Source organism: Dendrobium catenatum, unplaced genomic scaffold, assembly GCF_001605985.2.
Source record: "Dendrobium catenatum unplaced genomic scaffold, ASM160598v2 fragScaff_scaffold_1521, whole genome shotgun sequence".
Classification (NCBI taxonomy): Eukaryota; Viridiplantae; Streptophyta; class Magnoliopsida; order Asparagales; family Orchidaceae; genus Dendrobium; species Dendrobium catenatum.
The window spans coordinates 653,443-675,255 of NW_021319983.1; the positions used below are offsets into that span (position 1 = coordinate 653,443).

A 21,813-nucleotide genomic window follows, 5' to 3' on the forward strand; every position below is an offset into this window, starting at 1 on the left:
GAGTTTAGTATATGCACAAAATAATTTCACTAAAATCAGGCATTACATCAGATAGTTGACTATATGTTAGGTTCCCAAGTGATGTGAATTGTAGAAGAGGCAAAATGCATAGTCAAAGTCCTCAGTCCCTAATGACATGGAGAAGTGATATAACTGTTATGAAATAGTGTACAGATGTTGTCTGTAGAATAGTTTGATTAGATGATGTGGTGCCAAAAGATTGATCTAACATTTTAGTATACCTCAAGTTGAGAGAATTAGGTCGAGTTAATTAGCTAAAAGGAGAGGCCAATAGTTATGAAGGGAAGGGGTCGATAAGGAGGATCACCAATCTATCTTTGATCGCTAATCATCAACAATGTGTTGTTGTCATATACTGTCAATAATGGGAGATATTATTATGAGCGGACGTCGAACGCAGTTCATCGTCTGGAGACGAATCAGAATGTGCCACATCCACAGCACCGAGCAGTATCGAGCTGGGTACCGAGCAGGAACTGATGTGACACATTTTGATTGGTCTCCAGATGACGTTCGACATCCGCACAGAATAATTTCACCAATAATGTACCAAAGAGTTCTTCACACCCTCTAATCACCCCACTTTTTTTAAAAAAAACCCAAACTTCATCAAAGCTCTCGTCAAAGCCACAACCTTCATGGCTCTCATTGCTACTAATACCTTATTTATCATAGTGTGCCAATGCTACAAATTCATCAATTTGCTCAAAGTTTATATTCATTTATTTGCCTTTTTTCATCCTAGCCTTCATAGATGGCTCAATCCTCCTCTCCTTACTACATAATTTCTCTCCCTTGATGCCTCATTACTAATTCTTCTCTCACTCATTTTCTTCGGTCATGTTGCACTTCAATCTTACATGGTCGACTTCAACCATCATCTTAGTTGCTTGCTTAACCAAGCTCCTAGAATGAACCATCGAACCCTTCTCACTCTCACCACCTACAATCAAGTTGATATTATGCTTGTTGCGACCATACCAGCACCAATGCACCTGATCCCATCAGAACTCTCCAATTAAGCGTGTTTGGGCGAGAGTAGTACTAAAATAGGTGACCTACTAAGAAGTCCTCGTGTTGCACCCTTCTAAAAAAAAAGTTGATACCATGCTTACCATATATATATTATAAAATATGCTAAATATTTACAATTTAAAAAAATAGTTATTTTATTATTGTAATAAAAAAGTCTTATTATTTAAATTATTATGATTTTACAATACATAGAAATATATTTAAAAATGACTGAGGAGGACTAAGGATATGATAAAAAAAAATGTTTCATAATCATATTTTAAACATCTTAATTCGGCTGATTTACTTCTTCAGTAAGACGAAGACACAAATAGAAATTATAAAGCATTTGTTATTTAAATAAAATAGCGAATCAAACAGCATAAAATCGATAATAACGAGAATATGAGATATTACATAAAATATAGCAATGAAGTCAGCAACAACTAAAATACGAATAAGGAGAAAATTTTCTTAAATACAGGAAAACAATGTTGACATTATTGTTAAATGTAAGGCTGACAATTTCAGGTAAACAAAAGACTCCTTTAAAAAAAAACAAAAACAAAAAGAAAGAAAAACCAGCAATCCATTTAAACATACAGCTAGCTACCGTTAAGCACTAATGGAGGCGTTGCCAAAGGAGAAATTATTACGTGCGGAATCCGAATATAGCTCTGCATCTGGACTCCACATGGATATTGGATATATATATATATATAAACATGCTACTAAAATTGATAAATTTTTTTCACCTAACATATTTTGTGCAGGTTTCATCAGTCAAAGCAGCCAATACATAAAATATGGGATATCATATGGAGAAGGTATAATATTCATTTTATTTCTTAAAAAAAAAGTCCCAAAAGAAGTGTGCAACATGTGGTTCAAAGAGTTTGAGATTAGTTATTATAAAAATATATTATATATTATATCCTTTTTAATTAAACTAACAAAAACATTCTATGTTGTGTGTTTTTAATGCATAAAGATTTTTATTGATTGCCTGAACACAATAATAAAATTAGAAAAATTTCGAGATGTGCCGGTCGACTCGCATTTGAGATATGCGGGTCGACTCGCATTTGAGACATGTTTACAGACATAAAAAAGTTAGGCGAGCGATCACTCTGGATTGGTGAGAGTATATGTGGTGAGCTAATCAGTGTTTGGGGTATCCCATATTATACCAAAAGGAGGGACCAGAATAAATAGAATCGAGCTTCTAACATTGGGGGCATGGGTAGTTCCCTCCATACTGGGGGCTCAATTCCACATACTGAGCATATACTGAGCAGAGGCAACGTTTGGTAAGAAATTTTAAAAGATTTTAATTATTTACTTAGATATGACTACTAATGTAAGTATATTGCAAAAAGATGTGCTAGGTAGAGAACCGACTGTTGTTGAGTTGCATAATTATACCCACAAGCGACAGGAGGACCAGCAATGGATTGATGAGCGAGCAAGGAGAGTTTATGTGAGTACATAAGTTTAATATTTTATGTGTCATGTGTAAATTGCTTAATCTTGTATTTAACTTTTGTAGGACTAGTATACACGGCTTCGAGAGAGCCAGCCAGGAGCAAGTGAGGTATCTTATGGGGGATCAGAAGATTATTCTGAATACCGCACATGTTCGCAAGCAATAGGAGGAATGCAAAAAGTGTGCGTTTATGGTTTAGGATCACAAGCCTACGCATACGAGGGGCAGACATCTGGTGACTCCAGCTTCTCAACAAGTAGCCATGAGTTGTTGTATAGCCAACATGTAGCTGCCCTTACAGCTGAGCTAGAGCAAGTCAGTAAATTACAAGCTAACATGAAGATGCAGCAAACTCAATTGTTGGATGAGTTGAAGAGATTGAGGGAGCAGTTCAGTGAAAAGCATGCAACATTAGCATAGGAGGAGACTGATTCTGATTGAATGTTTTTTGTAATTATTGGACATTTCATTTATATGTTGGACATTTCATTTGTATGTTTGTTTATTTTACTATTCATTTTTAATTGTGTAATGAACGAAATTTATGTTTAATTACAACATTGCTATTTTTTGTTTTTGCTACAGATTTTTGGCGGAATATCTGCCAAAAATGGAGATCCGATGAAATGTATCATATTTCCAGCGTATAAATAGTCAAAAATTTTCGCTGGAAGTTCCAGTGGATAAACCATTGAAAATTTTCGCTAATCCGTGTCTGACGAACTTTTCAGATGGGTTATCCGTCGTTTCAGATGGGTTATCTGTCGTTTCAGATGGGTTATCCATCAGTAATGGTGACTCATAAATGAAGAATATGGCCGCTATATTCCACCGGAATTTCGACGATAAATCTGTCAGAAATATTTCTAACAAAAATATTCTACCAAAATAAGATTCCCGACGCGTGTTTTACTGTCAACTACATTTCCGCCAGAAATGCACATTTTTTGACAAAATATTATGATTTACGATGGGCTTTGGCTACTGGTATCATGCAATTTTTCTATAGTGATATATGTACAAGGGGAAGACAATATTCTAGTAAAATTCCCTTCATAAAAATTCCATCTATAAAATAGAAAAAAAAAAACTATGCATTTACAGGAAACCTTAAAAATTTGAGATAAGTTTGAAATTTATCGATAAGTTGAAACCTATAGCACCTTCAACCAAATTAATTTTCTCTTCATACCATAAACTCTCCATGGTTCACTACAGTCATGTTATCTTCAAGTCTTCTTGGACGTTTGCATACCTTCTTTCAGCCTCCGCGTCCTATAAACATGTCATCTCCTCAAAGAATGCAACGCCCTCCTCCAAACCAGTCTTCATCTTTATCGGTTGTTCCTTGTTTTTTCTCAGTAGGAATCAAAAGTTGTATTGAGCTAAAATCCTAAATATTAAGGGGCTTTTGTGGGTTTTTTCCTTGAGGAGTGCCAAGCTTAAACCCTAAATTTGAATGGGATGGTGAAGGCCTTTTTCAAAAAGTCAAAGCTACCACCTGTGGGTCCGGTCAAGTCTTTCGGACAAGCAAGAGAAAAATAAAATAAAAATATATATCAAATATCCACATGCACAATCTACGTGTCATGATTTTATTGGAATCCGGACACAAAATTACGTCTGGACTCCGCAGGTAATAATTTCTCTTGACAAAGAGCAGCTTGGCAGTTTTTGGTGATCATTTATCAAGCAGCAACAACAATACTCTTTTTCATGTAAAGGTCAAAATGATACAAGGATATTACACTTCAGATCAATGCAGAAATCTCAAAAACTTACAAGCAAAGATAAAATTGCAAAAAAGAACTAAATACAAAATGACAGGGCTCGAAAGAAGTCACAAATAGCAACAAAAAGGGGCTGATTCAATGATGGCTTGCCAACCAAAGTCATCATATGATACTATGATAGATTCAGATTCGAATCATATTCTATCACTATGCTGTAGCAGCAGCTTCAAAAATGTAAAACTTTCTCTCAACCCACATAAACTGGACAACAACTTGGCTTCCAATACCAACCTGCTCAGGGGTAAGCAGGATCAAATTTTCTTAGTGGTAATCCTTTTGATTCTTCATTTTTGAATTCTGCTAAAAATACTCATTAAGGTCGTTTGAATAGCTTAAAGGAGAAACTCAATCAGGCGAAATCCAAGACCAGTATCAAATAAGAGAAATCTTAATTTGATCAGAGAAATTGAGACATCTAGAGTACTCTTTCCTCGCATCAAGATATTATAAACCACTTAAATATCATCTATAGCAACAATCACTTAAATCACTCTCGGATTTTTTTTAACAATTCCTACCGGTTTCACTTACCCTAGCAGGACACTTCCATTTGCCTTTTCTCTGATTTGAAAATTAAAAAGTCTTTGATTATGTCAATAGAACCTCTCTTCTACAAAGATTGATTCAGAAAGGCATTCCCTTACAGTTTGTAGATTGATTAAAGCCTGTACCTCTGAGATCCTTTTCTCTATCATTTTTAATAGTGAAATGTTGGGCTGATTCTATTCTATACTAACAATTATAATGTGGCCAGGGCTTGATTGGCCACAGCTCACTGAGGATGGAGGAGTTACTCCATTACTTGAGTAAACCTTCACACTACTTTTTTGAAAGTCCTTCAAAAATTGTGCACTCTCACAAGGGTTAAGAACAGACCAACAAGAGAAACTCAGCTTAGAATTCAAAAGGTTACTCATCACAAATACAAGGAAAATTCACATCATAAAAATATTCCTGATACAAACAATACCACAACATGATAGGTTAATAGAAATTAGTCTAGTAGTGCCTTAATAACAAAATGGCTCTCGTAATAACAAAAACAACTCGCTGCAAATAAGTTCATACCTCGGCTAAAGATAAGTCAACCCATGTTGATTGCCCTCCCATTCCAATCTCATGTTCTGAGGACAACAGATGTAAAGAAGATATTTCAGACTCAAATTTTTTAGGTCTTTTCTTCACCTTCTTACTATGCTGGTCGAGTTTACAATCATTAAGTGTTTCTCTGCCTTTCTCTCTTTCCAATTCCTCAATATTCTTTCCTAAAAATATAAGATCCACAAAGGGAGCTTCATCATCATCAATATCCTTAAACTTGGCACTTAATTTAACTTCAGATCTCTTCCTCTTTGGTTTCTCAACATTTTTATCAATATTTTCTTCCATGGAAGCACTATTTCTCTTGTGAACATCAGTTTCCTTCTCAAGGGGCTCTGTATTTGACTTTGATTTCTTCTTTGCTCCTTTTACAACCGATGCATTGCTAGTGTGCATGCCACTAGGTGTTGAATAATCATTCTTGCTGTAACTCTTGGAGATCTTTGTCTGCTCAGATGCATCGACATCAGCTCTAGAATTTCTTATCTTTTTCTTCCATTCAGGTTCAATGTCAGTAATATTTCCAAAAAAGCTCTCGTCAGCTTGGGTTTCTTCAACATATGTATTCAGCCTCTTCATTCGAAATGCATCATCTTGTTTATACTCTCTTTTATTTCTATTTTTGTGATCTTCAACACCAAAAGCAATTTCAAGAGAATCAGATTTTGTAGGACGCAATGATCCTGTTTCATAAATCTTTAAAGCCGTGTTACTGCTCTCCGAAGGTTTGGCATTGAATATCCGTATGTTGGGGATTAATCTTTTAATCTGCCATGCCATTTGGGACTGATTCAAACATATGGTTCACTTTGTAGCAAAAAATAGAAAAATAATCAGTTATCCAAGGAAATTTATAGAAAGCAACCTTCTTTACTAAATTTTCATTCTCTGCAATTGGATTCCCCAGTATATTGAGGTTTTTAAGGTTGTGCAGAGTAGAAAGGACCTGCAATTCTTATATTTCATGAAATAAAAGAAAGCTCCCGACTCCAATAAACTAAATCATGCATATGCAAGTTATAAATAGCCAAAAAGAAAGTTTAAAAGAAGAACAAAAAATGGTGCAAAAAAGTTAAAAATTAAAAGCATTTACACAATGCTAACCTTTAATTCAGACAACTTCTCAATCAGGTTATTTCCAACATCCAAAGTTCGAAGCTTGATGTTTTTAGCCAACTCTTCTGGGAGAGCCTGGAAAAAGAGAAAATGAAGAAAAAAAAATATGTATGCATGATATCAAGGCATTAAATGTCGGGAAGTAAACCACGAAATGAAGCAAATAAGAAAAGAAAACAATAGAAATGAACACTAGGATTTAACGTCAAAAACATGAAATAAGGAAAAAAAACTACGAAGCCAAACTACACCAAGAAATTCACTATGTTCTCTTCTCTCACACTCTCTGCTTGTCTCCATTCACTTCTCACTTCATTCTCTCCACAGATAAAGAGATGCACTTAAATTGCATAAGGGACAACTTTTGAAGTTAAGTATGAAAAATGAGAAATAAAACTGCCCAGACTGACTCATAGCGCCAAGGTGCAGAGATTTGGAGTGTCGCGCCGCTTCACTGTCTGTCTCCAGCCCGACTTGCAGCAACAGAGTGCCGATTTTGGAAGGCCATAGCGCTCCACTCTATCTCCAAGTCAAAACTGCAGCGCCAACATGTTATATCCTACAATGCTGCAGTGCATAAGTTTACAGCACTGCAATTTTATAATGTATACTGACACGAGGTCATACTGCTGTATTGAAAATAAATAAATAATGGGGGCAAGACGCACTTGCACCCCCCCCCCCCCCCCCCCCCCACCCCCCCTCTCCGGTGAGCTCACCAATGGAATGGAAGAATGAGTCAATGGTATAACCCGATTGATCGACACAATCAGATTCCATGCAAAACTAAAATTAAACTATCCAATTTATGAATTAAAATCACAGAAAAATGATAAATGCTTAAAAGCATTATGTGCACAGCAATATGCACACAAAAAAACACATGTTATGTAGAATGTATGAACCCGCTGAATATGCAATTAAATACAAATTTTTGATAAATTGGGTGTAGAAAAAAAAAATTAATTTGAAGAGGAAATAATTGCATCTTTGAAGGGTAATTGTAACTCTTGCCGATTGCCCAATGCTAGGGAACCTAATTGAGATCGGGTTGGGAAAAGCCAGGCCGGCCACAGCAGACCAAAACATGAAATTTTTTATTTTTTTATCCTTTTAAATTTTCAGTTTTTAAAAGTTTTTGTTTTATATTCAAAATATTACTTTGTTAAATAAAATTTTAGTAAAAAAGAAAATAATTTTTTATATTTAAAATTAAAAATGCATCATATTTCTTAATTGATTGTCATCTGCACTAAATGCATTCATGGAAAGCATCATTCCACTTCTTATACACACTGTCATAAAATGGTAGGAATAAATTTTTCATTCAATCAATTGTCTTGTTGTGATTATTTCATTAGTTTCATAAGCACATAAAAATTGAATCCAATTAAAAAGCCATTATACTCGAATAAAGTTGTTATACTAGTGCCCTATTGTAGTAAATTATAGGCGGTTCTAGCTCAGCTTGAATAAGATATAGTAAGGCTAAAGCTTTATACCACCATAGGTAACAAATAATTACACAATTATTATTATTATTGTTATCGATTATGAGATCCACAACATAACCTAACCTACAATTTCAAAGTTCTCTGTCTGATTGTTGATAGTTAAGGCAACCAATATCCACATTGCCTCCAACGTCTGCTCGCTTGAAAATGGGATCTATCGGCTCAACGTCTATCTATGATTGACCTCGAAATTGCCTCATCACACAATCAGGAAGGTGCAACCAATCATGATTTCAAGATATTAATGGGACACTTGATTTCTATATTTTAGAACTTGAGATGCAAATTAGTGATACAAGAAATATCAAGTCCCCTGAGTAAGGGGTCCGAATAACATATTATGCACTATTTAACAAATCAAAATTGTTGTGCTAGCAAAAATTTAGATAAATAATAATCTGGTAGTTTAGTGGTTGCACTTGACTATCTTTGAGACTGTCAAATTCATTATGGTAGAACTTCGCAATATTTATTGAAATTTTTTTACCATTTGCTCATATCACTTGATATTTTAATGAGATACTTTTAGTAGGAACCAAAGATATTCAATTTTGTAGTTATCAATTTATATTTGTCTGTATCCAAGCAATTTTCTGGGTTGATTGGGTTTGGTACATGAAATGTTGGCCGACAACAACAAACCTACCATAGATGCCAATATCTATCCATATTCACCAGGTCAATTTTGTGGCCTTTTTAAGCTCCACATACATATGCAAAAGTATTTGTTGTGAAACCACTAGAAATTGCATTCAAAATTATAAAGAAAATTGATTAAGCGATGTAATTCAAATTAATGCTTCACAAGATTGAGTGCTTCGAATTTAAGATTATCAAAAAGGTAAGGGCAATCAGTTACAACGTAGGAGAGCATTCATTTGAAAATAATTTCAGTCATAAAGACAAGCCTAAGTATTGTAAACAAGAAATCCCACACTTAACAATTAGAAAAGTCATCTTTGAGTTTCCCTCACTCAATCTCCTAGTTGGGGCTAGCGGAAAGAGAGTCATAGCAAACCCAACGACGACACCAAAGTTGTGAAGACGTCTATGGTTATAATCCAACGAAAGTTCACCGGAGGAGTTGTGACCGGTGCTTTGCCAATGTCCGGTTGCAAGGTGTTCTTTGATGGATGGCACCAACGTAAAAAGGATGCGGTCGATATATCCGTCCACTGTTTCGTCAACCGCCAGATTCGCATCAAAGAAGGGAGATCGAAGAAGATCGGTTCATCCTTGATCATCATACACAAAACCATGATCAACTTTGGGATCGGCCATGCACTAGCAAGAAGTGGTGGAGGGGTTATAGCCTCTTTCTCTCTTAGAGATGCTAATCATGAGAAGAAGCAAGCTCAAGAGATGAGGGGAAGGAGGGAAGTCGGCCCAAGGGGAGGGGATTTCTTGGCTAAGTGAGGAGTAGGGTTTGGGGAGGGAGATGAGAAAGAACAAATCTGAAATTAAATACAGATTTTGGAATTAATTAGTGGGAGGAAATTATGAATTTGAATTTGAATTTCAAATCCAAACTTAGGTGATGTTAATGTGGAATAGGAAAGGGTTCAAAATAGGGGGGGGGGGGGGAAGGTTGTTCGGCGGTTGTGGGAAAGGAAGGGGAAAGGGTGGCCATCGGGTGAGGGAAATTGGGGAGGCCGGCGGTGAAGCAAGAGGGGGAGGAGTCGGACCACGAGCCCCGGACACGACCGGCGACTGGTGGGTATTTCTTTGCCCACACCTTGGGACTTCACCACTCAAGAACTCATACGCTCTAGAGAGAAAATAGAAATTTATTTCATTCCTCCAATAACCCTCATACAAAGGTTAAGACCTTATATATAGGCCTTCCAAACAACTAGAAAGAAAAAGACAGGAATGCCCTCAGGGCAACACCTCACAACACATAATAAAAGAAGGGTAAAAACGGTAAAACTCAAATAAAATAACTAATACATAACATATATCAAAAATAAAGACTCCTAATTGTAGTCGTCGATTTACGATGCTTCCGGCGATAAACATTCTGGAATCTCTTGCTGATGTCCACATCAGTATTGCAGCACTGGAATCTCAAGTTAGTTTACATTGTGAATCCCATAATCGATCTAAATAATAACCGTGTAATTGTCTGTTATTTACAATGGTATAAATCTTGAGCCTCAATATATCTTCTTCTAGCAGATCAGAATATCATTCTCTACCCCTCGTACCAGCCACCCCTTCACACACACTCAATGGTACATCATACCTAAAGCCCCCAAAGTTTGAATAAAAAGTTGTATGTAGACTACAACATACTCCGCTATCTCCCCTTTTCCATAACAGCTAGACACACCTTCTTCAAGTTAAGAAGCGAACCATGAAGATGAAATGAAAACAACATATGTAACCTATGGAATTGAATTTTTAGGAAGAAAAACAAAGCAATGATCGATGAATTTTCCTTTTGTAATCACTAAGAATTTTATCAACAAGGTGACTTAAATGGCAAAACCACTTGACGTTTGTCAAGTGATCCTTGGGAGTATGTACACCGAGTACCATCTCTACATCATCAAGCACAATAAGTATCACAAGATGGATAGCTCCAGCAATGGGAAACAATGAAAGGATGAATCATCCACTGACTGCAAGCAAGTTCAAAGCTTAGGCAAGATCCAAGCTGGAGATTTCCACTTGAAAGGGGACAAACCGGAGATTATAAAGAGTCATACTGTCAGTTCCACAGAGAAGAAGATCTAAAGCCAAAAAAGTTATACAAGATGAATGGACTTGGGTGAGAATTCTAGACTCCACTCCTCAAAATGAAAAAGTAGAAAGTGGATAGCCAACAAGTTAGCTAGACACCGTACATTCTCCAGCTTCTACATTTTCAACACTTGATATGGTAAAAGCTGAAGCAAATAGGATGGACAGCAGATCAGCCAAGAATCTACCAAAGTCTGCTGAAGGATCCCGTAGCCAGGTTCAACCACAATCAAATTCAGGATTGCTCAAGCTCAGTCAAAATAATCAGCTCTGAAGGAAAGGCAAAATAGTAAAGAGTCGGTCACAAGTGTTACAAATAGGTGTGACATATTCATTCAACTTATCAATTTGAATTAGTTGGTCTTTTATTATTGTTTGTCATTTTTAATATAATGTCACCTTAATTACTATATATTATATTAAAAAATTATTATGCCGTGTTCACGCCGCACCCGTGTCCTATATTTTCAAAAAATGTCGTGTCCCGTGTCCGTGTCGTGTCGTGTCCGTGTCGACGTGTCTGTGTCGGTGCATCATAGATGAAGTCACTACAAGAAAAACTGGCTATACCAGCGGAGTGATATCCGCCAGTAGTAGTGGCGGTGTAATCAGTGGATATTCTTTCGGTAACTTACGGGCGAGATTTCCGGTGGATAAACCTCAAGTATACTTAAACACGATGAAATATTTCCGGCAGAAATGCTGCCGGAAACATTTCCAGCGAAAAATCCACCGGCAGTACCACCGGAAAAGGCCCTATTTTCCTCCCGGCGCTATTCGCGATCGTCTTCCTATTCATTTCATTCCTGCTTCGCTCCTGATCTCGTGAGTCACCTCCCGCCGAACGCCGCCTTCGTTGCCTTTATGTACACCGCAACGTCGCCATCATTCGCCGCCTCGGTCGCTGGGATAGCTGTAAGTTGTTCTGTCGTTAGACCATTTCTTTTTGCTTTGATCATGGATGTTCTCGGTAGACATTTGCAAGAGATTGTACCATGGTGTATGCATTTTTTGGTGATATTCTTCTTGTTGATAAGACTAGAGAGGGAGCTAATAGTGAAATAGATGTGGATACTATTAGGAGAATTCATATTGGATGGTTAAAGTGGAGGAATGCGTTGGGCTTATTGTATGATAGAAAATTCACTCAAATTTAGGGGAAATTCTATAAGATGCGTTGCTCTACTTCAGTTATTTTATTGTTGCTCTACTTTATATTAAATGTTTGTTCATCGGGGATTGATCAAGAATATTTTTTGCAGGTGCAACAAGGTGACTAGTGGCTCAGCCAGTAAGTCTATATATACTAAGGGGACCTCTTCATATTAGTTTGCAACTCGGAGTCAACCTAGCCCGCATTTACCTACTCCTCCAGCCAGCAGTTCGCAGTTTTACTCACCAGATTCACGCTTTCCTTCGCTAGACGCCACGTACAGTACTCCCTTCTAATCTTACTACCCCCCACCCAATACCTTCTCATGGAGGCCCTCCCATTTAACCATATCTACCACGTCCCGCCATTCTATACCCCACCACCCCCTTAGCCCTCTGCAGGTGGACCTTCCACCCCAGTTGCAGTAGAACAGACATCAGAGGAGCGCATGTTGGTTGTATCTGAGAGTGACATGTATGTACTTACTATATTCTTAACATGCTAGTAAATTTGAAAAATGTTTTTTCACCTAACACATTTTGTGCAGGTTTTATCCGTCGAAGCATTAGACGCAAAAAATACGGGACATCATATGGAGCAGGTATGATGCTCCCGATATTTCTTGAAAGAAAATACTAAAAGGAGTGCGCAATATGTGGTTTAGAGAGTGAGGTTAGTTATTATAAAAAAAATTCTATACTTTTTAAATTAAACTAACAAAAATATTATATGTTGTATGTTTTTTTATGCAGAAAGATTTTTATTAGTTGCCCGAGCACAATGATAAATTTAGACAAAATTTTGAGAAGCACGTGTTGACTCGCATGCTAGACATGTTTACAGACATTAGGAAGTCACTAACCCCTCTAGATTGGTGAGAGTGTATGGGGCGAGCTGACCAGTGCTTGGGGCAACCCAAATTATACCAGGAGGAGAGACCATAATAGACATAACTGAGCTTTTGATGTTGGGGGCATGGGTAACTTCCTACATACTGGGGGCTCAATTTCACATACCGAGCACATGCAATGTTTAGTAAGAAATTTAAAAAAAAAATAATAATTTACTTAGTTATGAATACTAATGTAAATATATTGCAGAAAGAGTAGCTGGGTAGAGAATTGACCATTGCTAAGTTGCGTAGTCATACCTTCAAGCGATAGGAGGACTAGCAATGGGTTGATGAGCAAGCAAGGAGAGCCCACATGAGTACCTAAGTTTAATATTTTAGGTATCATGTGTAAATTGATTAATCTTGTATTAACTTTTGTAGGAAGAGTATACACGGCTTCGAGAGAGCCAAGTTGGAGCAGTTGAGGGATCTTCAAGGCGATCAGCAGAGTATTATCATTGATGCACTTGGTCGCAAGTGGTATGTGGAATGCAGAAAGGTCGGGTTTATGGTTTAGGCTCGCAAGCCTATGCATACGAGGAGCAGACATATGGTGGCTCCAGCTTCTCAGTAAGAAGCCAAGAGTCGTTGTATAGCCAATAGGTAGCTACCCTTACGGCAGAGCTAGATCAAGTTAGAAAATCACAAGCTGACATGCAGATGCAAATGCAGATGCAGCAAAGTAAGTTGTTGGATGAGTTGTAGAAATTGAGGGAGCAGTTCTATAGAAAGCAGGTAGCATCAGCAGAGGAGATGGATTCTGATTTTTTTTTTTTGTAATTACTGGATATTTCATTTATATATTTTATTGTCCGTTTTTTATTGTGCAACAAACGAACTTTATGTTTATTTTTAAACTGTTTTGTGAATGTTCAATAAAATATTGTGATCAAATTTGTTATTACATGCATGTACCATGTGTTTATGTTCAATGTTTGAATGTGAATATTCTATGTTGTATATTTTTTATGCAAGTTTGTTGTATTATAAAAAACATGTGTTGTATTTTTTTTGTTTCTGGTACAGGTTTCCGGCGGAATATTCGTCCGTCGAAAACCGAGATAAGATGAAATTGTGTCGAACTTCCGGCGAAAAAATTCCACATGAAGTTCTGGCGGATAACCCGCCGGAAAATTCTGGTGGTTACTGTCGTCGGTATTTCCGACGGTAGGTTTCTGCCGGAATTTCTGGCAGACAAACCACTGCGAAGAGTGCTTCGCAAACGACGAATATTTGTGTATAATTCCGCTGAAATTTCATCGGTAAATCTGTCGGAAATAACTCTAACGGAAAAATTCTATAGGAACAAATTTTCCTACGCTCATTTTACCGTCGAATAAATTTTCACCGGAAATCCTCTAGAGGAATTGCTAGTTTTCTGGCGAATCTTGGCTGCCGGTAATATGATTTTTTCTTGTAGTGAGTGCTCCAATAGGGTTATTGAGTATTTTTAATCCAGCTTATTAATTTGTCAAGGTTGAATTAGTTAGCTATATGTATCGTTCAAACTAGGTGTGAATCAAGGTTTTCTATATTATGTCATTGTTATCTATTAAGTTGGTTATAGTTATTTCTTATTATTCCAGCAAATAACAACAATCTTTCAAACCACTGCATCTATAAATAGGGCGGCAACCTAAGAATTAAGAGATCATCTAGACATTCCCTAAAAACTCAAAGGGTTTAGATGTGAACTGCTTTCTGCACTGATAGAGAAGCTTCTTAAATACCTTATCATAGTTAACTTCTCTCTCCAATGTCAAAAAAAAATTAAGATACTTTACAATAGCGAACCGTTCTCTCCAATATATGAGAATCTTCCTAGCTAGTTTAAAATAGTTAACAAACAATCAAGAAACCAAGATCCAATAAAATGGAAGAGAAATCACCATAGTATAACATGATAGAAGTTGAAAGATGAGAAGTTAATCGTTCAAGAAAGATTATGAGAAATTGTTAATCTTTCAAAATAGATTGCTAGAAGATGCAAACTGTATCATAGTTGAACCAAGCCTGATACAGAGTAAGACAACAAATTTCCTCAAAAAAAAATTGCAATAGAAGTTCTAGAAGAGTCTAAAAATAGATCATATATTAGGAAGGGAGCTAAGTGGTAGAGTTAGGAGACAAAATGTTAATAAAGAAACATACTTTGAAAAAATGATAAAAGTAAATACTATTGAGATTTATGAAGATAATAATTAATAAGAAAGATAGAAGTCTTAAAAAGAAGAAAAAATTGCAAAAGCCATATATTTTCTTAATTTTTATAAAGATAAGGCAATTAGGAGAAAGGATATATATAATATAGCTAAGGCAAGGAGATATATAATATTGCTAACGCAAGAGATACAAAATTTTAGAGAAATAGAACAATTACGATGCATTAGAAGCGAAAATGATAAGATTTATTCAAATTAAGATGTTAAAAAAAAAGATGAAAATAGTTCTATTAGAAATTATTAAATAGGAATATAAGAAAATTTTATTATTATAGAAATATGTAATGAACAAGTTAACAACAACAACATCAAGACTTTATCCCATTATGTAGTGATAAGAGTTAAATTCTCATTTAAATCTAATAAAGAAATTTCATTTTTAATATTTTCTAACCAAATATTTTTAGGTCTACCTCTATCTTTAAAAAGTAGATGTAGACTTGGTAGCATGGCTATAAGTTGTTCACAAGGGGTTTGTGTAGAATAGTTTTAACACATAAAGCGCTACTGAGCAAAAATGGATGGAAAATAAGAATTCATAAAGCCAAAACTAAATTGTTCATATAAGAATACTGATTATGTTGATTGCAATAAAAAATCGATCCAAATATGTTGGTATGGAGCTAATGACAATGCCAATAATGATGCATGTACAAAGTAAAATAAGTGAAGGAATATATTAAATGGAACAAACTTAAAAGAAAACAAACAAAGGTTATGAAATTCTTTTCAAAACCATCGCTTATGGATTTCAAATTTTCAATTCACAAATCTTCCACAAAAGATGACGCTTTCAATCATACTTCTCATAATTTAATTAAGGAAAATATTGTTCAAATAATATTTTCCCCAATAATAAATTATGTCATTCAAAAATAAGGTAATTCACCCAGCCATGAAGTACGTAACAAGTGCCTTATTTATAGGTGAAATATCAAATTTTTGAATCTAGTAATTTATCTGAGTATGCAGAAAATTAGTAGACAAGCATGAAATATGAGGACTAAGGTTGATGCGGACATCGGCACGAAGATTTGGCGCATCTATCACAGGAGGCGTCGTAAATCGACGGCTCTAATTTAATTTGTCATTTAAATTTTAGTTTATGAATTTTAGCTCTTGTTTTCGGTTATTTCTTGTTTTACCCCTAGGTTAGTTAATGTGAGTGTTGTATCCCAAGGGGCAATTTTGTAATGTTTAATTTTCTCATGTTGTGGCCTATATATAGGGCCTCAAGCTATTGTAATAGGATGGTTGATTGATATGAAAAATTTTGTGTTCCACACTTTGTTCTTGGGAGAGAATGAGAGTGAAATTCCTATGGGAAGGAATCAAAGTTGTCACCAGCCGCAAGATGGGTCCGGGCTCGTGAGTTGAAGTCCCTTGGAGAAAGCACCCGTCAGCCTTTGGAAGAGTCTGAGGCTCGCGGTTCTTTATCTTCTATCGTTTATTTTCTCTCTTTTGTTTTTATCTCTTGCTTGTTATTCCTCCTTATTGTTCTAGTTGTCTTCATCCTCCACCCTCGCCACCGGATCTCACCCCATCCGACCCCATTCTTCCTCTCCAAGCCCACGGCCAACTCCCTCACCCGCCGGCCACCTCCCCCATCCAACCCGTGAATCTCCCCTTCCCCCTTACCACCCCCTTTCCTAATTTGGGTTGGCAAAATCGAGAGGGAAAATCCATGACAATTGTGGATTTCAGATTTCAAATTTTGAAATCTTTCCTAATATAAGAGTCTATTTTAGGAAAGTTTCTTAATTAACTTTAGTTGAATTTGAAATTCAAATTGAATTTAATTGAGCAATTACCCAATATTCCTAGCCTATTAAATCTCCCCAAATCCCCTCCCTAATTTCCCTCTCTGGATCCTATTGCTGCCGGCCCCATTAAGGAGTCAATTAGGATTTGTTTCTTAATTCCCCACCCCACTCAAAGTAACAGTTTTAAATCCCTTCCTCAATTATTTGGCTGAAAATTAAATCTCCCGTAACTCCTCAATTAATTCCCTCATCTAAGGAATTAATTAAGGAATTTCCAAATTCCTTTAGTTCTTGGAGAGGAGGCCCTCTCCCGTGCAAATCCTTCCTCTCTCATAATTGCCCCAGACTAAATCTCTTGGGCAGATCCTGTAGCAAAATCTGTCCAGATTTTAGCATTCATATTGGAGGGATAATGGAAGTTGAAACCTGCTGTTGACCGGACTTTCCCCAAGGCTCCACCGTAAACCTTTCCCTCACTTCTCCAGCCGGCCTCCTCTCTCCCATGAGATTTTAATTTGAATTAATTCCCAAATCTTCCATCAAAGCTTTAGGAAATAATTCAAAATCCTAATCTCCTCAAATCCTACTTCAGCCGAACTTTGTCTCTCCCGTAATTCCTTCAATCAATTTACTTAATTGAATTAAGTGCTTTGGGAATCCTAGCCTCACCCTCTCAGCTACCCGCCGCCTCCCCCTTCTCTCCCTCTCTCCTTTTTTTACGTAGCAAGGAACTCATTGGATGTGTAAAATATCTTACATAAGATTCATGTGATTGAAGTATGCAGTTAGAATTTTGTGATCTACATCTCCTCAAAAATGAGATTGACGGGTCCCTTCACCTATCAAGATCTACAAGTTCAACTATAAAGTGAACATGTTACTCATGCACTGGCAGGGAGTGGCCTCTCTCAAAGATTCCTAATGTATACATGACATTGTTTCCTTTTCTCAAAAAACCCATTTTCAATGATTATGATCACATTTGACGTTCATTACGCATTAATTTGTATTTTTTTCCTGGCTTATATTGGCAATCGTTGCATGTTTCTAGAAATCGTGTACTAGACTAACTTTGGGTGATCCCTTTCAAGTGCATGCAAACAACTTACACCCAACGTAGAGAAAAAATAAGAAAGAAATCAACAATGCATGGGTAAAACAATGATTCTTGATAAGAGAATGATGTAACATACAAAGCTGAACAGATGTATATCCACTCCATAGGAAGAGGAAAAACATCTCATTCGTATCTTAATGAATGATGCATCTTGTCATTCCTAGAAAGAAAATATGTTCTACAACCACATCTTGTGTGAACATAAATGTAAGAAATAAGTTAAGCTTTTCAGTTTGAACACAATTTATCCTTGTACAGCACCTCAAAATACACTAATTTCCAAAAAAAAAAAATTAAAAGGGCTCCTCAAGGATGTTTAACAGGAGTTATAATTATTTGACTAAATAATTTAATTACTTTTGAATTATATGTTCTAGGATGGGTGCACATCTCCTTTAGCAACTTCCTAGAAGAATTATTTTACTACAAAAGAGCAGCAAATTAAACATATTTATTTTTCATAAAACTGCAAATGTGCAAGCAAATACAGATAGGTTCATGACACTTCTAAAAATTGCAAGGATAGTGAAACCATTGAATAACTTCATCCAAAGCATTTTTCTGATAAGAATGTGAGGATTTAGATCTCATACCAAGGGTATTCAAATATTTCATCTGATCAAATTTGCAAATGGAAGATATATTATTATCTGCATAGACAAAGATTAGCATCAAGCAGTTGTAAGAAACAAAATGCCCAACCTACTTTTAGTTTGTTAAAAGGCTCAAATCTCCAAAGAGAATACCATTTAAAATTAATGCCCGCAAATTTGAAAGGGTATATATCTCATCCATTTTCTCAAGCTTGTTCCTGCCAGCATTTAAAACCTACCAGAAGGATAATGAAATTACAAATTCTAATAAAGACATGATAGAGCTAGTTATGAGTTCTAAATATGATCTCTTTAAAAAGAACTCCATCCTTATTTCTTCATGATAGTAGCGTGTGACTAACTATCACTCCCCTTTCATTAAATGTATAGAAAATCTCAATGTAAATTCCAGTGCAGGGAAGAATGCATATATTATAGCAGGTATAATATATTAGAAGAGGAGCTGGTGTTCACATTTTAACGATGGGAATTAACATATGAAACTTGTGACATGACATTCAACAGAAAACAACAGAAATAGATAGAAAGACTTATCAAATCAGCTAAATAAGCTAACCTAGGCTCAAATCAATAGAGAAAACTTTGTTCTTTCAGTGTGCCAACAATATACTATAGGATAATAGGATAACATGGAAAGCATGGAAAATTAAATGCAATTTTAATAAAACTGCAATAGACAAGTCATGTCATATGGCTTCCAGCTTTGAACAATTAATAATTCATTGATAAATAAATTAAGCATGGTGGAAATGAAAATTTTGATGCTAATAACTGAAAAACTAGGAAGTATAAAATTAGGATTAATAACATTAGAGAGACGACAACTACTGAAAATAAAATAAAAAAAGATAAAATTAGACATGATTTGGATAGGTAAAATGAATGATAGAAAATGTAAGTACTAGATAATTAAATAAAATAAGTGTTGAACATAATAAGGATGAAAGGTGTTCAAAAACTTTTTGATAAATATGATTAAAACCACTTAAAACAAAATATATAGGAATGAAGGGGAATGAGGATTCATAAAGTCAACCCCAAATGGTTCGGATAAAGTTGGTTTGATAATGATGAATTATGATGGTACCACCAATAATTTAGGATCTATTCTGAATTTTATGGAGCATGGGATTCTATACTTTCCCTCTCCAAAGGAGGAAAAAACCAACCATCAAATTATGAATCAACAAGCTAATTTGTAAGTGTAAGAATGAATGCACTGAATACATAAGCACTCACCGTTAGCTTGGAGAGGCCTTCAATACCTTTCAACGTCACAAGTTTGTTTTCCAAAACTTGCAGCCATTTCAAATTGACACAAGCTGACAAACCCTGAGGTTTTCAACAACAAAAAAAAAAAGTAAATAACAATCACTCAAATAAAAATCACAAATTTGTGGATAATTTAAGACCAAACTGGAGCTTAAACATATCAGAACAATTTCCAATGGATACAAGCACAACAACAAGAATTCATAATTTTAGATCACAGAAAAACTTGGTCTGATGAAAAATATGATATTGAAGAAAAAAGAACCTCAAATAGCAGAAATAATGGGCGTACCTCTAGAGATGTAAGGCAATTGTAGCTCAGATCAAGTCTCTCTAAGTTCTGGAAATTGCTCAAACAGGACACCTTCACAAACAAAGCAAACCAGAATAAGAAGCATCCAACAATAGAATATAATCAAAGAAATAGGGGCCGACCGATTGTAAGGCCGTCCAATGACGGTGAAACATGGAACTTACATCGGAGAGAGCTCGATGAGATAGCTTAAGCGAGCTTACAGAGCCCACTTCGTAGTTCTGGTTCTCCCGCGAAATCTGCTCCATGCTAAGGCGAGTCATGGCCGCCGAGACAGTTGCCGTCGGTATCCCTGAGACAGGATAAATGCAAGCGGACGAAGCGGGAAGATATAACTAACCCTAAACCCGAAGGCGCAAGAGCTTGCCGGACATGCTCTGTTAGAGAGCTTTTTCCTCAATTAAGAGCCTCTCAAAACAAAGATTAATTATTAATATTCTACTAACTATAATTAAATTGCTCATTAATTATGGTAAACCACTTGAAAATACTAATTAATATTAATTACAAAATAATAAACGTTCTTGATAATTTGTTAATTAGTGGTTATTTTAGACTGATTATGTATTGATTAATTAATCATTAAGTAGTAAGTTAATCAATAAAAATAATCTCTAATACATTATTTTGCTTTTATTTAAGTTTTTTTTCTTAATTTTGAGCAATTTTAATTATAAATTAATGAACAAATTTAATAAGTTCTAAATTCATAACCTCCAATAAAATTTATGACATTCACGGTTACAACACTACAAGAAAATGCATCATTATCGTCGAACTTTCTAGAGGATTGTTTTATCCCGGTAACATCGACACATGTACCGGCGGAACTTGCGCAGGTAATTTAACGGGGCATTTTTCGCCGAACTAGCCGACGCAAAAATACCGGTGCAACTTCTGCCATCATTTCGCCGATATTTCTTAGATATTTGACGTATATTCCGCCGGTAACTAGCGGCGGAATTACCGGCACAAATCAAGGCTTTGTTTGAAATAACTTTTAGCTGCTCTTATTTTTGCTCCTTTCAAAAAAAAACTAAAATAAAAATCAATAAGAAAATTATTCTAAATCAAACCTTAGCTTCTAACAATTGCGCTGAGTTAGACTAACTATTATAAAACCTGACTCTCACAACAAAAAAGATACACGTCAATACAATTTTCTCCTTGCATCAAATTATTCAAAAGATCAAACAAAAAAGATGAATGAATCTGCCTAAACAAGAGCAAAGTTGGCCCAACAAAAGTGGCCAACAAAATGGATAAAAGTCTCACTTAAATACATTCAAAGAATGCAACCTTTCAAGTGAAATAAGATGATGGGGAAATAAAAATTGCTCAGTCCAACTCGTAGCACCACGATGTTGGGAGTTTGAGCGTTGTGATGCCATACTCTTTATTTCTAGCCCGACTCATAGCATTGCAACAGTAGGGTTAAAGCGTCATAGTGCTCCACTCTATGTCTTCAGTCTAGGCCTGAAGCGCTGCAGTGCTCTTGCAAGTAATATTGCGATGTTATACAACTTAACAAATAGAACCCCCCCCCCCGGAACCCATAAGGTTTAGAAGATCCTATTCACATGCAATGCTTATAAGAGTTAGGGGGCTATAAGTTTCAGATTGCTATTTCACTGGAACAAGTTAACGGTGCAAGCTGGTCATAATACCTTAAATCAC

At 35.9% G+C, this 21,813-nt stretch overlaps 1 protein-coding gene and 1 pseudogene across 1 annotated transcript; one reads left to right on the forward strand and one right to left on the reverse strand.

Moving 5' to 3' along the window:
- The first annotated feature begins 988 nt into the window (after positions 1-988).
- On the forward strand, positions 989-1,107 carry LOC114581108 (annotated as a pseudogene).
- A 4,085-nt stretch (positions 1,108-5,192) lies between these two features.
- Positions 5,193-20,450, reverse strand: LOC110096675. The gene is made up of 9 exons (XM_028700467.1): positions 20,301-20,450; positions 20,116-20,187; positions 19,791-19,883; positions 18,684-18,765; positions 18,446-18,587; positions 13,860-14,083; positions 6,520-6,617; positions 6,281-6,361; positions 5,193-6,201 (listed from the first exon to the last, which is right to left on the reverse strand). The coding sequence occupies exons 1-9, from the start codon at positions 20,397-20,399 to the stop codon at positions 5,377-5,379; spliced, it is 1,716 nt and encodes a 571-aa protein (XP_028556300.1). The 5' UTR covers positions 20,400-20,450; the 3' UTR covers positions 5,193-5,376.
- Between the last annotated feature and the right edge of the window lie 1,363 nt (positions 20,451-21,813).